The sequence below is a fragment of the Alligator sinensis genome, unplaced genomic scaffold (genome assembly GCF_000455745.1).
Source record: "Alligator sinensis unplaced genomic scaffold, ASM45574v1 scaffold78_1, whole genome shotgun sequence".
In the NCBI taxonomy this organism is placed as follows: Eukaryota; Metazoa; Chordata; order Crocodylia; family Alligatoridae; genus Alligator; species Alligator sinensis.
Genome location: NW_005842171.1, coordinates 504635 through 525007, shown reverse-complemented (window position 1 = coordinate 525007; position 20373 = coordinate 504635). Strand labels below are relative to the sequence as shown.

Below are 20373 nucleotides of genomic sequence, written 5' to 3'. Positions count from 1 at the left end.
CCTGCCTATGCAGGGGGTCAGACTCGATGATCTCAAGCAAATCCCGGGACGTCTCAAGCAAATCCCGGGACGTCTCTCAAGCAAATCCCGGGACGTCATTCTCCCCCTGTACTCGGCCTTAGTGAGGCCGCAGCTGGAGTACTGTGTCCAGTTTTGGGCTCCACAATTCAAAAAGGATGTGGAGAAGCTTGAGAGAGTCCAGAGAAGAGCCACGCGCATGATCAGAGGTCAGGGAAGCAGACCCTACGATGACAGGCTGAGAGCCCTGGGGCTCTTTAGCCTGAAAAAGCGCAGGCTCAGGGGTGATCTGATGGCCACCTACAAGTTTATCAGGGGTGACCACCAGCATCTGGGGGAACGTTTGTTCACCAGAGCGCCCCAACGGATGACGAGGTCGAATGGTCACAAACTACTTCAAGATCGTTTCAGGCTGGACATAAGGAAGAACTTCTTTACTGTCCGAGCCCCCAAGGTCTGGAACAGCCTGCCACCGGAGGTGGTTCAAGCGCCTTCATTGAACACCTTCAAGATGAAACTGGATGCTTATCTTGCTGGGATCCTATGACCCCAGCTGACTTCCTGCCCTTTGGGCAGGGGGCTGCACTCGATGATCTTCCGAGGTCCCTTCCAGCCCTGATGTCTATGAAATATCTATGAAATGCCCCCTTACCTGAGTTTCCCCGCGCCAGTGCAGCCACATGGTCCCAGGCCAGAAGCCCCTGCTGGGGCTTCCGGCTGCGGGGGCAGGGCCAGGTGAGCCCTGCTGTTGTGGGATCCTGCCAGGCTTCCCCTGGGTCCTACTGCCCCTGGTGCCTGTCAATTTTATAGGAACCAAAGACAGATAAATATTAATTTTCTAAATTTTTTTTGGGTCCCTGCAGGCCAGATAGACTGGCCTCGCGGACCGGATATGGCCCGCAAGCTGTATTTTGCCCACCCAAGCTACCCAGAGCTGGGGCCAGCTGCAGCTGGGAGGCTGCGAACAGCTGCTGCCTCCCCAGTACCAACACATGACGAGGAAAATGGCCTCACGTGCCATACTCGGCACGCATGCCGGGGATTGCCGACCCCTGGTCTAGAAAATGTACAAGCAGCAAGGGGAAGTTTTGGTTTCTTTTTCCTGTAAAACTCTATAGTCGAGATAGAAGTTAGACAAGCTTCTAGACACAAGCTGCCCTTCCTCATGTGTCAGAGAGAAGCAAACAAAGCTTGACTTAAATAGCAGATAGAATGAAAGCATTTGTGTTACTTTATAAATGAAAACAATCTGCTTAAAGGTGCAGAGGATGGTTGTAAACTAAGAGGGGAGAGATGTTATCAGGAGTGGTTACAAGACAAAAAGAAGTGCATTAGAACAGGTTGTCTAAATAATGGAACAGTAAGATCACTCAAAAAGAAAATGGGTTAATACCTGTGGAGTTCAAAGAGATTAGTAGTAGTTGGTAGTCTGTAATGAACCATAAAGCACCTGTCTGTGTTTAGTCCATATTTTTTTTAATGTCCAGCAGAGTTATGAATTTCTGTTCCCAGGCCCATCTTCTGGAAGTATTTTGTAGATTTCCTTTAAGAACAAGAATTTTTAGAGTAAGAAAGGTGGTGGTTGTTATGTGAAAAATGTCTTCCTACCTATGTTTGTATGTCTCTGTTCTTTATCTTTTCCCTATGATTGCTTATTCTGGTGCATAGTTTCTATCTAGTTTCTCATGTAGTTTCCATGAAGCCTTTGGCGCATTGGATGAGGCAGGGTTGTGGCCCCTTTGGTGTCTGTTGACCAACAGTCTATTGATTTTTTTAACAACAAATGCAAAACCTGTCAGCACATCTGCATTGCCACCACAATGAAACTATTATAATCTACAGACTATACACATATCTATCCCGGAATGTGGTTCAATGTACTGAATGCCTCATGGAAATGATGTTGTGTGGGTGAAACCAGGTAGAAACTGTCACAACCCAAGAGTGTGATCTTTGTTTGTTTGTGCTTCGGCACTGCTAAATTATTTCCCGCCACTTGTAGCTTTCTTTGCAGGGTGCATTTCTAGGTTGCAAAAGAGAAATGCACGGTGCAAGGAGTTCCCGCCATTCATATACAAATTTGTGTCCCACTATTGGCCAGTTCTAACTTATTCCCACGCGGCGGCTAGCAATTGGCCTGCTAGCCGTATAAGAAGCTTGAGCGGCTTCCGCCCAAGTTGGAGAACTCCGAGGAGAACCCCGCAAGGGAGGACTCCACGACTATCAGGAGGAGGAGGAGAACTTCACGTCTCGTGAAGATCTCTAAGCACTGCGGAGCCTATCGGACCCAGCGCGTATAGAAGGCTATAGGGGTCTGATCAGCCTCTCGCCTCTCCCCATCGCTGCCTGATCCCTCGACATACCCTTCCCTGCGTGCAAGTTCCACGGAGCCTAGCAAACTTCGTGTGAGTGTATTCAGAGCTCTTTGCTTCGAGTTACTTTCTTCGGTTGACATGACGGGCTCGCGGTTTAGAGCCTTCAACCGGATTGGGCTAGAAGGTTCACGGGAAGGAACTCTAGTCCGCCTCTCTTCTTTTCTGTCTGTAACTGCAACTCAAGCAAGTTTTCCTGCCTGCACCGTGACCATCTTCGGTGTAAGTAAAATAATCTTAAATCAACCACTAAGCTTCCGTGCCTAATTCTAGCGTGCCGCCTGCCTTCCCCGACCCGGCGTGTCCGGGCTGCTGGCCACAGCCCGCCGCGTGAACCCCCCGCCAAGGGCCTCGGACCACTCCCGGCCCGCACAGACACTATGCGCCAGAGTGGTCTATTTGTTATTAAGCTGAAATTTTATCTGCTTCTCCTTGGGTGCATCTACACAAGATGCCTAATAACACTGTGCAGTAGCACGTCACAGCATGGACAGTGCTAATTACATTACTGCTCCATATTGTTAAGCTACTGCGCAGTAGCATCACTAAAAAGGCATTTGCAGGTGCTACTGCACAGTAACTCTAGATATCGCACATTTAGTTAGTACTTCATTAAGCAAGTACTAAATTAAATGTGCAGTAACTACTGTGCATTAATGAACATGTAGACACACCCCTTGAGACCCAAGAAAGGGCACTTTGTGCCCAAAAGCTTGTCTAACTTCTTTCCCAGGTATAGAGTTGGTTCAATAAAAGTTACACCAAAAGAACCCTGCCCTCCTTTCTGTAAATAATCTAGGGAAGTATCACATTGCCATCCTCTACCACCTTTGGCATCATCAACCCAGAGCTCAGCTGCTGCTGCTACATCTCCACTTCCTTTCTTTACAAGAACAACAGCAGCCCAGGTGTGGAAGAAGATGCAAAGCTATAAGAGAACCTGGGGTCCACTGTTATCTCACTTCCAGTGTCCCCTGCCACAAACTTCTGCCATGGCTCCAGACCTCACTCCCCACCTTTGCTCCTGCAGGCCACCCACTCTGCTGTGCTGCCACTCAGCTCACAGCACCCAGGCTTGGGACATGCGGGCTCCCAGACAACTGGGACAAGGAGCTGGCCATGCCCCCACCCTCTCCACTGGGGGCCTCTCCAGGAGGAGTTGGCCTCTCTGGGGAAGCGTCCCAGGGCCAGCCTGCTGGCACACCACATCTACTCCCCAAGCAGGTCCCTACTGTGTGTGCCCTAGGCAATGCATGATGAGCTGTCTGTGCAGGGAGAGGGGTGCCTGAGCCACTATGCCCTTCTGCTGCACCTGCACTCCTGGTTTGGGAACCTGAGCTACGATGGCACAGAGGGGCAAGCCCAGGCTGCTTATCTCAGAAAGACTCCTTGATGAACTTTTGTAGGATTTTCCCTAAGATGGAAGTTAAGATGATGGCTTATAGTTATCCGGGTCCTCCCTTCTGCCCTTCTTGTGGATGGGCACAACATTGGCCCTCTTCCAGTCACTCTGGAGAAAGCTGAACTGCTGCCCAGCGCAAGAGCATGGCATGGGACTGGGAGCCACACAGCTGAGGCTATGCCTCACAACACCTACAGTCACAGAACAGGTGGCTGGGGTGTGCAACAGGGAGGTGGTGCTGGCCCTGCTGCATTTGGCTGCCTGCAGGTAGCTCTGGGGGCTGGCAGGCCCGCCCAGAGACTGCAGCAAGCTGCAGCCAACAGCCACATGCTCAGCAGCCAAAAGCACCTTGGCCAGCAGCCAGAAGACCCCAGTCAGTAGCCAAAGGCTCACCAGGAAGCAACCACAGGCTGAGCAGTAGCACTGGGATGGTGGGAGGCAGGAACAGAAGGTCTGTGGCCTGCTCAGGTGGATGCACAGGGCTTACAGTGCCCTCAGGCTCTGTGGTGTGTGCCCCAGAGCAGAAAATGACTGCTGGCTTTTATAACCTGCAGATAGATGCTACCAGTGAGGCAGTCTGGCCCTAGAGCAGGAGAAGCTCCCAGCCAGGAATCCTGGGACTGGCCTCAGGTTGCCCCCCTAGTGGCTGGGCAGACCCAGCAGCAAACTTAGTGCTGGGTCACTTGTGCATTGCCATGCATTCATCGCACTTAAATTTGCTACCTGCACAGGTAGCAAATTTACGTGTGATTAAGGGAATTTATTGCTCAGTAAAAATGTGCACATGTAGACGGTCACCTGTACTGTACAATAAATTAGGCTAATGTGCAATAACACATCTCATGTAGACAAGCCCACTGATGACTGCTCATTAAGCCCAATGATCTAACCAGTTATGTTTCTACCTTACAGTACAATACCTTAAAATGTTCTTCAACCAGCTACTCACTAGTGTATTAGTATATAGATTAACATTGTGTGAACCCTGAAGCCCCAGAAACTGGCACAAGAAGCAAGGGGGGCTCCCACTTTTATACAAAAACTCATAGAGGTTAGGGTCACAAGCCAATGGGCCAAAAGGAGCCCCCCCCACACACACACCCCTCTGGAGGTGTTCCCAAACAAGCCTTTAGTCCCTGTAGCGCTCAAACTGCAGCCTGCAGCAGACCCCACGTCTAAAGCCAGCTCCTTCAGTCCACAATCCTGCCTGAACAAGCCAGTAAGATCTCCAGCTCCACTGTGCACGCCTCTGTACATTATAGGGCTGACCAGGTCCCAACTGCACACTGCTCTCTCTTCCCTTTCCTCCAGCTTCAGTCTTCCTTTTCCTTTTTTCCTTGCCCCCTTCCCCACCGCCAGTCCCTGGGGGATTTCTGGGAGTTCCAGTCCAAATTAACGGACATCATAACTCTGCAGACTGCGTCCTGGTTCCACCTGCTGTTACACACATTACTGTATCATATCCCAGTTTTAATGTGATCTTGAGCTATGCTTTTGAATAAATTGCATCAGAGCTGATACATAAAGATAAAAATCCATATTTTTGTACAGAAACATCTTAATAGACTAAGAAAAAAATAACTATGTATCTAAAATTTTTCTTTAAATTAGAGCGATTTAGTTGCATCCAGTATAGATGCAAAATCTTTTGCTATATCTACTCTCTAAAAGGTCATGTGTACTTTGGACTGGAAAGTCTTACAGTACTGAAATACTGATTTTAAAAATATACAAAGAACCCAACTCAACAAACGGCTGGATAAGGGCATAGTATCACGAACAATGAAGAACTTATTTGGTGCATCTACACGTGCGCTTTACTGCTGAGTTGACTGATTAGTTCTGCAGTGAAGTGTCATCATCCACATATGCGTCAGTATTAGGGTGCAATAAATTAATTACCTCCGCCAATAAGACATGAGCGACTAGTGCCTCCTGAATCTGGGGGGGCACCCACAGAAGATGCCGGTGGCAGCTGCCCTGTCAGGGGGGGCACTAGCCCTACTGACAGCATTGGTGTCGGCTGTCAGACCAGATGGGGGCCAGACCCCCAGCTCCTGCCAGACTCTCCACCACCCAATGACACCATCCAGAGTTTTGAGTTGATCCCCTGCATACCCGCTGCCAGTCTGAGGTTGCTTCACCCTGGCTGTAATTGCTTGGGTCCCGGGCTCATGGGTAGACACTGTGCCTGGGAGCAGTTAACTCTGGCATGAACTGCTCTGGAGTTTATTGTGTCATCTTAATAGCATGCGTCGATGCATCACCTATGAAAAAGATTGTGCTGTATTCAAAAGCTTGTCTAAGTATATCCCAACCATGCAGTTTGTTCAATAAAAATGACCACCGACAAACATACTTGCCCCTTGCAAACTTATTGCTAATTTATTCTTTCCAGGTAAGAAGTAATAGAAACAAAAGATGTTCCACTGGTCTAAAGAGCTCTCAGTCAATGAAAGAAAGCACACCATCAAAGGATAAGGGAAAAGTATAAACCTGACCAGAAAAGTGGAGATTGGCCACATCTTGATAATACCACACTTCATTAGTAAATTATAATTAAATAATGAGTTCAGTTTTAATCCCTGTTTTTGTCATTATCCACTAAACAAAATATGAACAAAGCCTGAAAAGACTCTGATAAATTTGTCTTTTATCCAAACATTATTATAGCAATAAATGTTTTGTAGAAAAAAAATGCTTTGTGATATGAAAGATAAATATTAAAACATGTAAACATTGCTATGTGTTTAAAAATAATTTGTGATATCTGAAATTGTGTAAAAACAGGCACAATGTATTATTTTTAGTTTTTACTTAACATTGACTTGGGAGGACATTAAACTCATTAATGCCATTCTAAGGAGAAAACATACTCTGAAGAGCAAACTGAAATCATGCAAGTGTTGGTAACAGAAGAATTCCAATAGTAAAACTACATCAAGTTTTAATAATTTTAAACGGAAAATTATGGAGATTGAGAACTATAAACAACTGCAAACTGATTTAGGCTATGATTTTTGTATTCTTGGTGTGAGAAAGTAAGATTTTTTTTGGTCCAAGAGTTTTCTGTCAAACATCCAACTAGGAGCATTCATAGTTCAGAGCTTCCAGTGAAGCATTGCCTTTTAAAGTTATAAATAGAGCCCCAGAAGTAGTATTTGTTATAAAGTGGATTGGACTTCTCTTCAGTTTCACTGCTGCAGCTGTCTACTCTTGTCAATTCTGTGTTCATGCAGCTCCAGCCAGGCAGTTCAGTAAATGCTACAAACTCTAGTCATCTCTAAGAATAAACCTCTTAATAACAACAGCCTGTGTCAACCTGAATCATTCTGGAATCTAGTTTGGGAAAATGACCCAACTCATGACTTCATATTAAATGGTCTATATAAGTCACGGAAAAAACAGGTGGCTTCAGACAGTGAGCAGATTGGATTTGAGCAAAAGAGAAAACTGCCTCTAAAAGGTAATTGAGTGAGCACTAATACTGAGTCAGCACAACAATGTCACAGGTATGGGATGCTCTTCATTAAGTTGAATTCTGTGTTGATCTGTGATGTCTGACAAATTGTTTACTGATGCTTAAGTAGCTTATTTACAATTTATTTGTGCTAATCCTTAAATCAACCAAAGATTTCTCAAATAATTGACCCCTTTGTTTGAAGATTTTCAAACAAACTCTTTGAAAAACTTTAACAATGAAACTTTTAATGATTATTTTGCTATTGACTGAAAAGAAAATTTTCGCTAAGCACAACATAAAAACTCATAAGCTAGAGAATTGAAATGCATTGTCAGTACAATGTGGGGGTAAGGTTCACAATTTTGCTGCTTTGGTGACAGATTTAAATGTACACATGGCTCTTGCCTTTCTGGAATTGTCTAGAAGAAAAGCTGTTGTAGAAACCATATGAGATTATTGTTGGAATGCATAAATAGGTGGGTTCTTGGTGTGTCATTTGAACTTTATTTAGTACTCCTTCTCCCTAAGGAGATGCTTCCTTTGAAGTGTGCTTCTGGTAAAATGGTGCTTATATAATGAAGTACAGGAAAACAATGGGTATGACATGAATGTTTTAGACTTTAGAAATAATGGATATTAAGACCCAGATTCCTTCTTTAACTCCAAATGGACTATGTGCAGCCTGTAAGTTAGTCTTCACCCCCCACCCCCGCTTAAGCATTTTAAAGTGTGCTAAAAATGAATTCAAAACTCAAGACCTTTATGAATGTGTAACGTTTTCAACCAAGTGTGTATGTAATTATATATTGATCCCCTAATAGAGAGAGCATGCTATATGACAGAGCTAAAATGGAAAGAAAGCTTTATAGGGACAGCGTACGTTAAGGATAGAGAAAAGAAACCTAACAGGCAATATAGAGGAATTCAGTTCTGCTTATTCTCTTTACCAAGTGAAACAGTCTTGACAGTAGTATTCAGATCTTGTAAACTAACACTTTCTGCTTTTGACAGCAGGAGCCCAGACTGCATTGTTTTGACTACTAGGAATGGCTCCTGGCTAAGACCCTGCTCCTGAATCCATTTGTGACTCAGAAGTAATTAAAATAATTCTGTTCCTTGTCAGTTATAATAAGACCTGTTAGTGCCAGCAGGCCTGAAGGTCCCTCTTTTAGGCTGTGAGTTCACTGTAGCAAGAAGTATTTTTACATAGCAGATTTATTAAGATGCATTAGTTATATGAGCAGGGATTTTATAGTGGGATCACAAGCTTTTTGTTGTTCTGATTTAGAAGTGTCCATGCCATTAAAAAAATATGTGCACTGTCACCATGGCACATGTAAGTACCTGAAAAGTATGCAAATTACCATATTTACTTAAATCCAAGATAACCCTTAATTTAAGATGACACCCCCCACCCCCCATTCTTGCAGACATGGAAAATTATAAATTTGTTTTAATTTTCCATATCTGGAATCTAGTTATTGGAGGGTCCTCTTAAATTCATCTCCCCCACCACTGCCACAGGAAAAGTAGTGGCAGGAAATGCAGTGGCTGGAGGGAAGGTATCTTGCTTAACACCCCTTATCCCCCACTTGCCACTTGCCCCACCCTATGCCTGCCTTCCTGCCACATGTCTCCACCTGTGCATTCCCCCATGCCCCCTCCCTGATTTCCCCTTGCTCCACATGTCCCTTTCCTCATGCTCCCCTCATTCTGCATGTCCCTGCCCCCACTACCCTTTCCCTGTGCTCCTTCCTGCATTGCATTCCTTCATACTCCCCTCACAGGCACCATGTGCCACCTTCTTCTACACTCCCTTCACCCCCCGCTTCCAATACTGCACACCCCCCCCCACCCCCACCTCCACCTCCACCTGCTGCATGAGCCACCCTGGTCCCATCCACAACCACAGCAGCTGCATGCCTGGCTCATATTTAAATCTAAGACAAGGACGGTTTTCCCCCATATAGAATGGGGAGAAAATCCTCGTTTTAGATTCAATTAAATACTCTAATTCACATTATATAACCAGTTTTCATACAGACATATAAACAAACCTAAATTATAGTGATTTGGAACAGTGATTCTGAACTTGGGTGCCTTGAGATCCTTTCAAAGGTAATGCAGGGTGACACACAATGTTAGCACTCTTAGGTGTGCAAACATGATTCACATGATAAACCCAGCGATTTCAAACAGGAATCCATGGGCACTTTACATAAAGGGATATGAGTTAAAGCACCACGCTCCAACCCAACAAACATTCACAGGTTGGGTGTGGGGGGAGGAATTGACCTACACTTTGTAGCTGGTCAAGCCCAAGGAGCCTTCCTTCAGCCTCTCTCTCCAACCCTACCCCTCCCTCCCAGCCCTGGCTGTCTGCAGGAAGGGAGTGGGGATGGGGAAGGGGGAACAGCTGCAGCTGAGGTTTGCCTGGCCTGAGCTGGAGGGTGGGGCTGGGGAGGAGCCATGAGGTGGCGGGCTTCAATCCACCTGCCTCTCCCCAGCTCAGGTTGGGCAAACCCTAGCTGCAGCTTGCTCCCCTTCCTCCAGTCCTCCTCCCTTCCTGCAGACAGCCCCAGGGACAGGGCTGGGCTGCATCAGCAGCACAACGGCAGAAAGGGATCTCAGAGTCATAGTTGACTCCAAGATGAATATGAGCCATCAATATGATGAAGTAATCTGTAAAGCTAACCGCACTCTGTCATGCATAAGCAGGTGCATCACGAACAGGTCCAGGGAGGTGATGCTTCTCCTCTATACGGTATTGGTCAAACCACAGTTGGGAGTACTGTGTCCAGTTCTGGGCACTGCATTTCAAGAGGGATGTGGATAACCTTGAGCGGGTTCAAAGGAGGGTCACTCATATGGTTAGGGGCCTGCAGGTAAGGCCCTATGAGGAGAGGTTGAGGGACCTGGATCTCTTCAGCCTCCGCAAGAGAAGGCTTAGAGGGGATCTTGGCTGTTTACAAATTCATCGGGGGGGTGGGGGGAACAGCAGAAATAGGAGATGCTCTGTTTACCAGGGCACCCCTTGGAGTAACTAGGAACAATGGCCACAAACTGACTGATAGCAGATTTGGGTTGGACATCAGGAAGAACTTCTTTATGGTAAGGGTTGCCAGAATCTCTAATGGGCTTCCAAGGGAGGATGGTGCTCTCCCCTACCTTGGGGGTCTATAAGAGAAGACTGGACAAGCACCTTGATGGGGTCATATAACCCCAGCGCTCTTTCCTGCCCAGAGCAGGGGGTCAGACTCGATGATCTATTGAGGTCCCTAACAACTATGAAACTATGAAAACATTCTGACATGCTGGGGACTTCCTGATTTCTTTGCAACAGAAGAATGGCTATATATTTTTTGTAGTATAAATTCAAGTGAAAAACTAAAAGCTGACATTTTCCAGGGGGTGTCTCAAGTATGTGAAGGGGTGCCTAGAGACTAAAACGTTTGAAAACCACTGGAGTAGATATTCAACCTATTCTTGTTGTTACTAATCTGAAAGATAAACCACTTTTGATAAAAACTCTGTTGAGATTTTCTTTTTAGCCTTTTGCACTTGCTTTCTTTGGCCAGTTATATGGTACTTTCCCCTTGAGGCCTGGAGGATAACATTGTTTCCCAGAACCAATTTCAACCGCATTGGCAGCAATTTTTTCTCAAGCATTCTTAAGTACTAAAAGGAACCCAAGAAGGACTCACCACTACAGCCAGCCTTCCTTATTCCAGGAACTATTCTTACACACACTGCTTCCATTAAGGGAATATTCAGTTCATTATCAAGCTATGCAAAAAGAGTTATTTGCCACCCTGTTAAGAAGTCTAATGTAGGATATAACTACAGAGGCCAGACTACAGTTGTTCAGATAATACACAATTACACTAAAATCAAACAATTTGGCTATTGTTATCCATTGGATTTACTGAATTGTATGCCAATGTCTAAGTTACCACCATATAGGCCATGATTCCAGGTGTAAAGAGATGAACTTCCAGGAAAGAGGTTAGCATCACCAGTTGTTACTAACCAGTGTTCTGTCATTCCTAGAAATACTAGTTGTTGCAGGGAGTGGGGGAGAGGAGAGGTTGCTTTTGGATATTACTCACTGGGAGGGAGAAAGACAGGTAGAGAAATGAAACCTGTACAACTTGCATTACTGACAAAATATTTGATCAATAAAAATTCAAGTATGTAACCATTGGATATATGTATCTGTGCTGTGGGGCTTGAGATTTCATTCACCTTCTTCAAGTTATGAATCCAAACAATTCTGTATATATTTGGTGCCTGTAGACAACACCCTGTAACTTACACTTCCGTTTTGCAAACAATTCTGGTCAGGCAGAAGCAGAGACTGGAAGCTCTCAAACCTGTTATGTGGGGCTTCAGCCAACTATCAAAGATGAGTAACTATAGACAAGTATTTAATCTGAATCTATGAAACTAAAGCAGAATTTATTCCTGGAATCTTAAACAGTTTTACAAATAATGAATAGATATAAAAAATATAGTATGTTTAGATGAGTGCAGAATTAAGACAAGGCTTTTAAGACTCAGAAGTTGCCCAGAATACTGCCCCATATTTAAGTAGTGTCTGTAGCCCAGGGTCACTGGCATATCTAGGGTGATAGACCAAAGCCCAAGAGAAAGTCATAAAATTCAGGCAGGTCATATGCTTACTCTTGGTGAGGATGAAGTAGGAACTCATATGCTGATAATCCACAAATATTGCCCCACAACTCCCTTCTCCTTGGAGTAGGGGGATGATAGTTAAGATCTCCCACAATTCCCTGGGAAATAATTTTAGAACAGCTGGACCTACTGCAATACTGAAAACCGAGAGATATCCCAATTGCCCCTAGTGACATACGTGGCTGTTGACACCCTGGTGCCAAATTTAATTTTTACCACAGTGGCTAGTCATGCTACGTTATTCATCCTGCATACTGAAACATTTTGAAAGCATTTCCTCAGGATAGTAGCTTAATGGCTGTTTTTTTGTAATATCACATTAAGATACAAATTCTTCCATTTCTACTTTTTCCTTGCTATCTCAAGGTTCCTTAACTACTGCTCTCTTTTGGTGCTCACTTCCAAAGACAGCAGGCAAAGTGTGCTAGGGTATGATTATAAACCAGGGATAGGTAACCCCTTGCAGGCATGCCAATCAGTGGCACGTGGAGACATTTTCCTCGGCATGCCAGATGGTGTGCTGAGGAACTTGTTTTTAAAAAAAATGTTTTAAGTTGCTACTCTGAGCTCTCTGAAGCAGCCACAGCTCCCACCGCCATGGCAGGCACCGGGAGTGGGGTCAGGAGATCACAGGCAGGGACGCAGGCACACTGCCTGTGTCCTGCTGACCCCACCTCTGCTGTCTGTGGTAGTGCTGAGCTTCACAAAGTTTCACAAACTCAGCCACGGGCACCAGGGGGCAGGGGCAGCAGAACACAGACTGTGTCCCTGCCTGTTTTCTCCTGACCCCATCCCTCATGCCTTCTGCAAACTGAGGCCAGCAGACTCTGCCAGCACAAGCTGCCTCAGGTGTGGGGGAAGAAATGGCACTGAAACAACACCCAGAGCTCACATTGACCTTGGCAAGTATCGTGAGTGACTCAGAGGGGCATGTGCCCCTTACCCCCCTCCCCCAGTTTCCACCAAGGCCACTGGCAGGGGCCCAAGCAGCTTGCGCTGTGCTGCTGGACAGGTCTGGAGGTCTGTGGCCACAGAAAGTGGCCTGAGCCCAGCCACCATGCCGTGCAGCAAGCCTCCCCCAACACTGCCTCCAGTGCCACCTCTGTCCCCGCTTGCCTGCCTGCATTGTTAGGGAGGAGGGGAGGGGAAACCAGCAGCACTGGCAGCAGCGGGCACCTCGTGGGCCCAGTGCCCATGCTGCTTGCCTTCCCAGCTGCATTGGTGGGTGGCTGGGCTCTGGAGGCTGGCCCTCATACTTTCTTCTTCCTCCTTCCCTTCCTGCCCAATTTCTCTTTTTTCCTTTTTTTCTCTCTTGTCTCCTCTTTCTTTCTCTCTCCCCTCTTTTTCTCCGGTTCTCTCTTCTTTTTTTTTTTCTTCTCTTCTATCTTCTCTTTTCTTTTTCTCTCCTTTTTTCTTTCACTCTTTTCTCTTTTCTCAGTTTTGCTCATCTCTTTTTCTCTCTCCCCTTTTTTGTCTCCTCTTTTTCCTTTCTCTTCTTTTTTCTTTCTCTCTCTTTTCTCCTCTTTCTCTTCTCTCCTCTTTTTCTCTCTTCACTCTCTTTTCTTTGTCTCTTCTCCCCTCTTTTTCTTTTTCTTCTCTTTTTTCTCTCTCCCTAGTTCTCTCACTCTCCCCTCTTTTTCTTTCTCTCCCCTATTTTACTCTCCTTTTTTATTTTCTCTTCTCTTTTTTCTTTTGCTTTTTTCTCTTTTTCTCTTGTCTCTTTTTTCTCTCTCCCCTCTATTTCTCTCCCTTCATTTTCTCTTTTTCTCTCTTCTCTTTTCTTTGTTCTTTCTGTCCCTCTTTCTTGCTCTGCTCTTTTTGCTCTTTTTCTTTCTCTTCTCTTTTTCTCTTCTTTCCTCTCTCTCATCACAACATGCTTAACAAAAAAAAAGAATACACAATAACAAAGATAGTAAATGAAGTTTTATTTATTGTCACCAGGTTTAGAATTTTTAGAAAACCTGGTATTTACTGTAAAAAACCCAACATTTATGATAATCAACTATATTAATATGCAGGGCATCCTGCCATGTATCCCCCACCACTCTGCCCCACCCCAGTTTTGTGTTTTCTAGCATGCCGGCACTCTAGCACCTTACAAGGTAGACGTTGTGGGGGTTTTGGTACTCCGGCTAAAAACATTGTCTATCTCTGTTATAAACCATTTCTGCTCTTTGTTTTTACACCCGGGGTTTGAAAATTATTTCATCCCAAAATCTGAGATATAACTCTGGTTCTCTCAATTACTAGGGAGAGTGCTTTCAAAATTTAGTTCAGGAAGACACATTTTTTACAAATACAGAATATTTCTCATCTCTCCATTATCTGAATAAAAATCAAACTGCATACTGTTTATTTGTCTGCAATGTACATGTCTATAGATCCTAACAGAGTGTACAAAATAGAGTATGTAGATACCAATAGACTCAAGGATGGATTGGGGCAGAGGTGTACAGTTGCACCCCCTCTTTGATTCCTGCTCCTCCCAGATTTTAAAACCAACTGCCTGGGTGAAGAAGAGAAGTACATTTAACTATAATAACCTAATGATGCAATATCTTTTGCCTATTTTTCCTAGTTTGTTGTGTTTTTTTAACTTTATATATCCAGCAAATTAGTGCATATTCCAGTAGTTATATTTATTTTTTATTTTATCTTAAACTGAATAATATAAGCTAGACCCCTAGCATGTGAGTAAAATATCTTGTTTCCTTTTAACTGGAGAAAAATGTGTGTTTTGTTTGTATGTGATGATGTGTCACACCATCTGCAGCCCCATTTTCTAAATCCTAGAGTTGCCCATGATTGGACTACACTGTAGGCATGTCTACATGTTCATTTATGCTGTTTTAAATTTACTGTGCAATAAATTACTGTGCAGTAAGTGGATATAAGCCAGCATCTACATGAGCAGGTCAAAGAAGCCTGCCATGTGCCCCTGTGGCCACTGAGGAGAACGCCTGCCTCTGGTCACATGACTGCCAGCACTTGAGACTAACTTTAGACCCAAATTGGAGCCAGAGCCAGCTGCCAGCACTTGGGACTAACTTTAATCCCAAACTGAAGCCAAGAGAGGCAGCCAAGCCAGGAGCCCTGGGGCTGGGCTCAGGCCAGCCCCCTGGTGGCTGGGTAGACCCAGCAGGGAGGCCCCCTGGGTTACTGCACAGTAGCATGTCTACACATGCATTGCTGCATAGTAACTAGTCGGGTATAAATTTGATACCTGCATGATGCAGGTATCAAATTTACACTCAAGTCAGCATAAGTCACCATATATACTGCACAGCACGGGTGTGCATGTGAGACACGTGCCCATACTGCACAGTAATTTGGTTACTGCACAGTAAATGTGCATGTGTAGATGCACCGTGTATCAACTTCATATACTGTTGCTATGGGATATTTTAGCTTTGTCTACTGCATATATTGTAACATGAAATATTGAATTTTTTCCATATATCAATATTTTTAGTCCACCCCCGTGAAAAAGAAGCGCCCTCCAGTGAAGGAGGAAGATCTTAAAGGAGCGAAAGGAAAACTCTCCAGCAACCAAGAAATTAAATCCAAAACCTACCAAGTCATGAAGCAATGTGGTAAATCTGCTTTCTCTTTACTTGACATAATTAAACTATGTTCAAAGTAAATTTTTAGTTTACGTAATAGCCCTAAATAAGGCATGCAGCTCTTAAAAGTATCCAACTTGGACTTATGAGGGCCATTTATGCTTGTTCTCTAAGCATAAATGGAACCCAAGCATATACATAAAAGTCCACCAATGTAATATTGGAGGAAACCTTTGCCATGTAATGCAGACCCATCAGGTATTCTGGCCTGGTTGTGGGCATCATATGAGAAAAAAAGAAATTATTTGCTTCCCACTTATTCAGTTTTACTAAGTGGTACGCTAAAGATGAAAGGTTCTGCATTAAGTTAATTCCCTTCCTCTCACTGCCCAGACTGAGCACTGAAAAATGGAAACCTCTTTTCATGGATCAAACTAAGTTCTTGTTTCCTTTCTGTCCAGTTGTGTGTGTTTGCATAAATAAGGATTGAGTTTAAAAATGAGTAAAGATGAGAGGGCTTTGTTTAACATTCAGAGATACCTGGGCTCTCAACTGAGAGATATTAGATATGTTAAACTGTAGGATATAAATTGGGAAAGAGAGAAGAGAAACATTACAGACTGAAATCTCTCTATACTATGTTGCTCATGTTTGGGATTTCATGGACAGCAAGAAGGAAGTTATGATTCAATTTTAATCTAATGTCAATACAGTATAACAGTATACTGGACTAAAAACATGTTTTCAAAGCTCCTGCTGCAGTTGTAGGGGTCCCCTTTTCAAAGGGCTGAATTGAAGATAATGGTTTCAAGATGGCTATTGACAGTCTGCCATCTGTTTAAAACAGTAACACTCTATTTAGCTGCTGAGTAATGCAACTAAGTATGGAGAAATATCTATGCATTCTGTACCATTTGGGATACTTGGCAGGTCTTGAATTTCCATGCAGTTGACAGGGATGGTGAATTAAGTCACTGAAAAGGTGTATGTGTTTCAGCAGTCCAGCTGTTATTGGTATAAATCTTTTGTACTGACCAAACCTTCTTGTTCTGATTTCTTTTTCAAGAACAAATGGGCTCTGTGGCACCTTCTGTATTCAGTCGAGATCGGACAGGAGGTGAAACAGTCTTTGAGAAGCCTAAAGAAGAACCACCAAAGAGTGTGTTTGGCTGACAACCAAATTTAACATGTATAACAGAGATTTACTAAACAGTCCCAAAATTGATGTCACTTACACTAAACTTACTGCTACACTTAATAGTTAACTTATTTTTTTCAAATTAGTCATTAATTAGAGAGGGGATTCATTCTGAATGGTACAACTTCCTTTTATAATTTTTTATTATGTATTTTCTGTCCATGCTTTATTTGCTAGAATCATTTCATAAAGTACATGGTCACTGGACACAGCCTGGCACAGTAATGATAATTTTCTAGCTACTCTTATTGATTAGTTTGAATGTATTTAAGGTTTTGTTCCACTGTCATGCTTTAGTTCAATTGTAGATATAATCTTAAATGCAAAAAAGTAAAAATAAATACTAAAATTATGTGGTTTTGATTTTTCAGTACAATTGTTTCTAACTACAGTGTTTTCATACTACTTCCACTTCCAGAGTTAGACATTTTTTTCAATATCCTGATGAAAAACATGATTTTTATCTATTTTTTCTTTATATTTTCCTGTTGTTCGGTCTCAGATACATTCCATGAGGACTGAGATCTGTGGAAAGAATTATTTACTGCCAGTGAGTGAAATTAAATCCAGTATAACTGAATTCTTACACATTCAAAATTCCAGCCAGCTTTGAAAAATCTCAGAGCAAGAGGACCAACCTGTCCATAGCTTAACAAAATGAAGAGGGCTCCATTTGTGTACAAATACTTTGTTGAGGGAAGAAACAATGGCTCAGTGATTGGGTGATAGCTCAGATCCCTGGAGCCTCAAATTCATGTCCTTACTCTAGCACAGACTCCCTTCATGACTGTGAAAAAGTTGTAGAGAGCCTCTGTGTATGGGTTACCCAGCTCTATAATGGCATTAATTGGGTAGTAACAATTCCCAACTGCACAGGGTTTAAAGGGTAAAATAATGTAAAGATCATGAGGATTGTTGTGACCAGAGGGCTGGGGACATAAGGGACATTGTGAGTTTTAGAAATAATCTGAAATTTACTATAATGCAAATATATTACCATTCAGGACTCCACAAATCTGAAGCACACTAACACTGCTGCCAAGTTATGACAACTGCAATTGCACTCCCTCTATGAATTGTTCTAAAATTAAGTCTCCTTCCCTATCTTTGACACTTGTATGCATTGACAAAAATCTGTCAGAAGAGCATAGCTATTGCTATTTGGATTTGGCTATGATACACAAATAATGGGTGATGGGCATTCTCAAAGTAGACATGCTATATCTAGGGGGGAGCAGCAAAACTAAATTAAAGCCGTTGTCCTAAGAATCTAGCATATATGTACATATTTGCAAACTTGAGTTGAGTGTACATTTGGCACACCTTTGAACCAAGTTTTTTTCTTTTGAGGGTCAAAAAAAGGGCCCATTTTTCTCCTCTATTTTTACCCTTTATGAAAAGTTGTATTTGTGAGATCTGACTGGAAATGAAGACATAGGTGTCTCTCCTCCATGAATTTCTAGCCTGACTAGAACAAAAAACTCAGTTTGTTCACATAAAATTAATCTTATGAGATCTTCATGTCCTTCCTTTAAAATGTAATATTGCTTTTATTTTAAGAGAAAAATTCTTGTCTATTGTACTATATGGACACATCCAGATGAGCGTACATGTGCCTCTTACAGCATCTCAAAGCTCTTTGAGAAGCTGCAAGAGGCACGTGAGGGAACAAAAACACGTTCCTCATGCTGCAAATTAGCAGTGTGGGGGCAAAATTAGACCCCTGGATATGCAGGGGTCAAAAAATACCCCAGATCAAGGAAGTGGGGGAAGAAATGGAGGCTTGGGTCCTCCACAGAGCTGCTCTGGCAGTGATCCAAAGTGTCTCTATGGCTAGCCCTTGCCCTGGTATATATCAGGAGGCACTGCATATCAGGAGGCACTACTTCACTGTCAGGGTGGCTAGGAGCTGGAACCAACTTCCAAGGGAAGTGATGCTTGCTCCTACCCTGGAGGTCTTCAAAAAGAGGCTAGACAGCCACCTAGCTGGGGTCATTTGACCCCAGCATCCTTTCCTGCCCATGGCAGGGGGTCAGACTAGATGATCTGCTTAGGTCCCTTCCAACCCTACCAACTATGAAACTATGGTGCTGAAGCGTGCTGGCTACCCATGCAGCCCCTGCAGGGGGCATGTGGCCCCTGTTAGAGGGGCAGTAGCTCCTGTTGAGGGGGGGGCAGTCTGTGAGCTGTGCAGGGGCTGTGTCCTGTGGGGGGCATGGGACTCGCCTCTCCTGAGCAGCCCCCCACCAGTCTCCCCACAATCCACCCACACACCCCACAGCCCTCCACATCCCCCCATCCCCATTCCTACCCCTCTTCTGCAAACCCCACATCCCCCCAGCACACACTGTGCATGCTTAGCTGCCAGACAGGATGAGACCTGCTGGCAGGAGCTATGGCTGTGAGAGCAGCTGTTCTCCCATCCTGGTTAGTGAAGGAGTCAGGGGGACCTCTAACTGCTCTATGATAAGAAAACCAAAGGCAGACATCAAAACATATAGATATTTAGAATTCATTTTATTATGATGATAGAGACACTGGTAAGCTTCCAAATTGCTTTAACACTGTAGATATATCAATAAAACTTTGCCCAACTGATTGCTGTTTCCCTGTCTCTCTCACTGTCTCTATGTATAGTGGTCTTTTGTTTTAATTGTGAAGGAGCATGGATTTGGGGGTATTTTACAGAGTGCCTTCGGGATTTTTTATTACCAGGAGGACATGCTTTGACAGTTCAAAGCAGGCCACCACACTGGGAACATCTTCCAGTCAATAGCTGCCCAGATGGCTGGGCAGGGGCACACATGGCAGTAGTGACACACAAAGGCCAACTCTGCAGCCACAGCCTACTGGTAATAGGTCCAGAGGGGCAAACGCTTCTACTTGCTGTGCAGTCCCCATCTGGGTCTGGCAGGCATGCAGCCTTGGGGCTCCATGCTGTCACAGGTGGCAGCAGGTCACAGCCAGGCAGCAGCCCCCGCTGCCAGACTGCTGCAGTGGGTAGAGGGTGCAGGGAACTCTCAGGGCTGCTCCAGCAGTCCAGCTGCCACAAGGGGTAGTGTCCCCAGGTACCAACTGGCCAGGCCCCAAAAACTCCTATTGGTATCTTCCAGAGATCATGGACCTTAAGACCCACCTAGTTAACTAATAGCCCCCACTGTGTGGGGCCAAAGTTTGAAAGATACAACTGATACATTATTTTTTTTTGGTGGGACAACTAAGGAAGAAAAGGATAGAAGTGATGTGGGGGCTCAGAGGGTTAAAATGTGAAAAGAAGTTCTCCGGAGAGGGACACTGAGCAGAGCCCCCAGGCCGCACCCACCAGTCCTCAAAGGTATCCAAGGAGCCAGTGAATGCCACCCACTGGTGCTCTGCTCAGAAACATGCTCGGACAAGTGAGAAGAAAGAGGCCCTGCAGTCTCCAGGCACCTGACCAGGAAGGAGGTTCAGGCCAGTAAAGTACAGGTCCCACTTGGCTAGGGCCAGGAGGAGGTTGACCAGGAGGTCCCAGGACTTTGGTCACCCCATCCATGGCACCACCAAGACAAAAAGATGGGGGCGCGAATTTCAACCAGAACCTCAGGAGGAGGTTTGGGAGGTGGAGGTGGAGGGGCTGCAGCCTGGCGCACTTGAGGGTCATGTGTGCCAGGGTCTCCCTCTGC

The 20373-nt window shown here is 44.5% G+C and overlaps 1 protein-coding gene across 1 annotated transcript; it reads left to right on the top strand.

The window, feature by feature from the left end:
• Positions 1–7142: 7142 nt before the first annotated feature.
• Positions 7143–17069, top strand: MUSTN1 (musculoskeletal, embryonic nuclear protein 1). Its single transcript, XM_014520965.2, has 3 exons — positions 7143–7304; positions 15423–15543; positions 16580–17069. Exons 1-3 carry the CDS (start codon positions 7296–7298, stop codon positions 16684–16686), a joined length of 237 nt encoding a protein of 78 aa, XP_014376451.1. The 5' UTR covers positions 7143–7295; the 3' UTR covers positions 16687–17069.
• The last annotated feature ends 3304 nt before the right edge of the window (positions 17070–20373 follow it).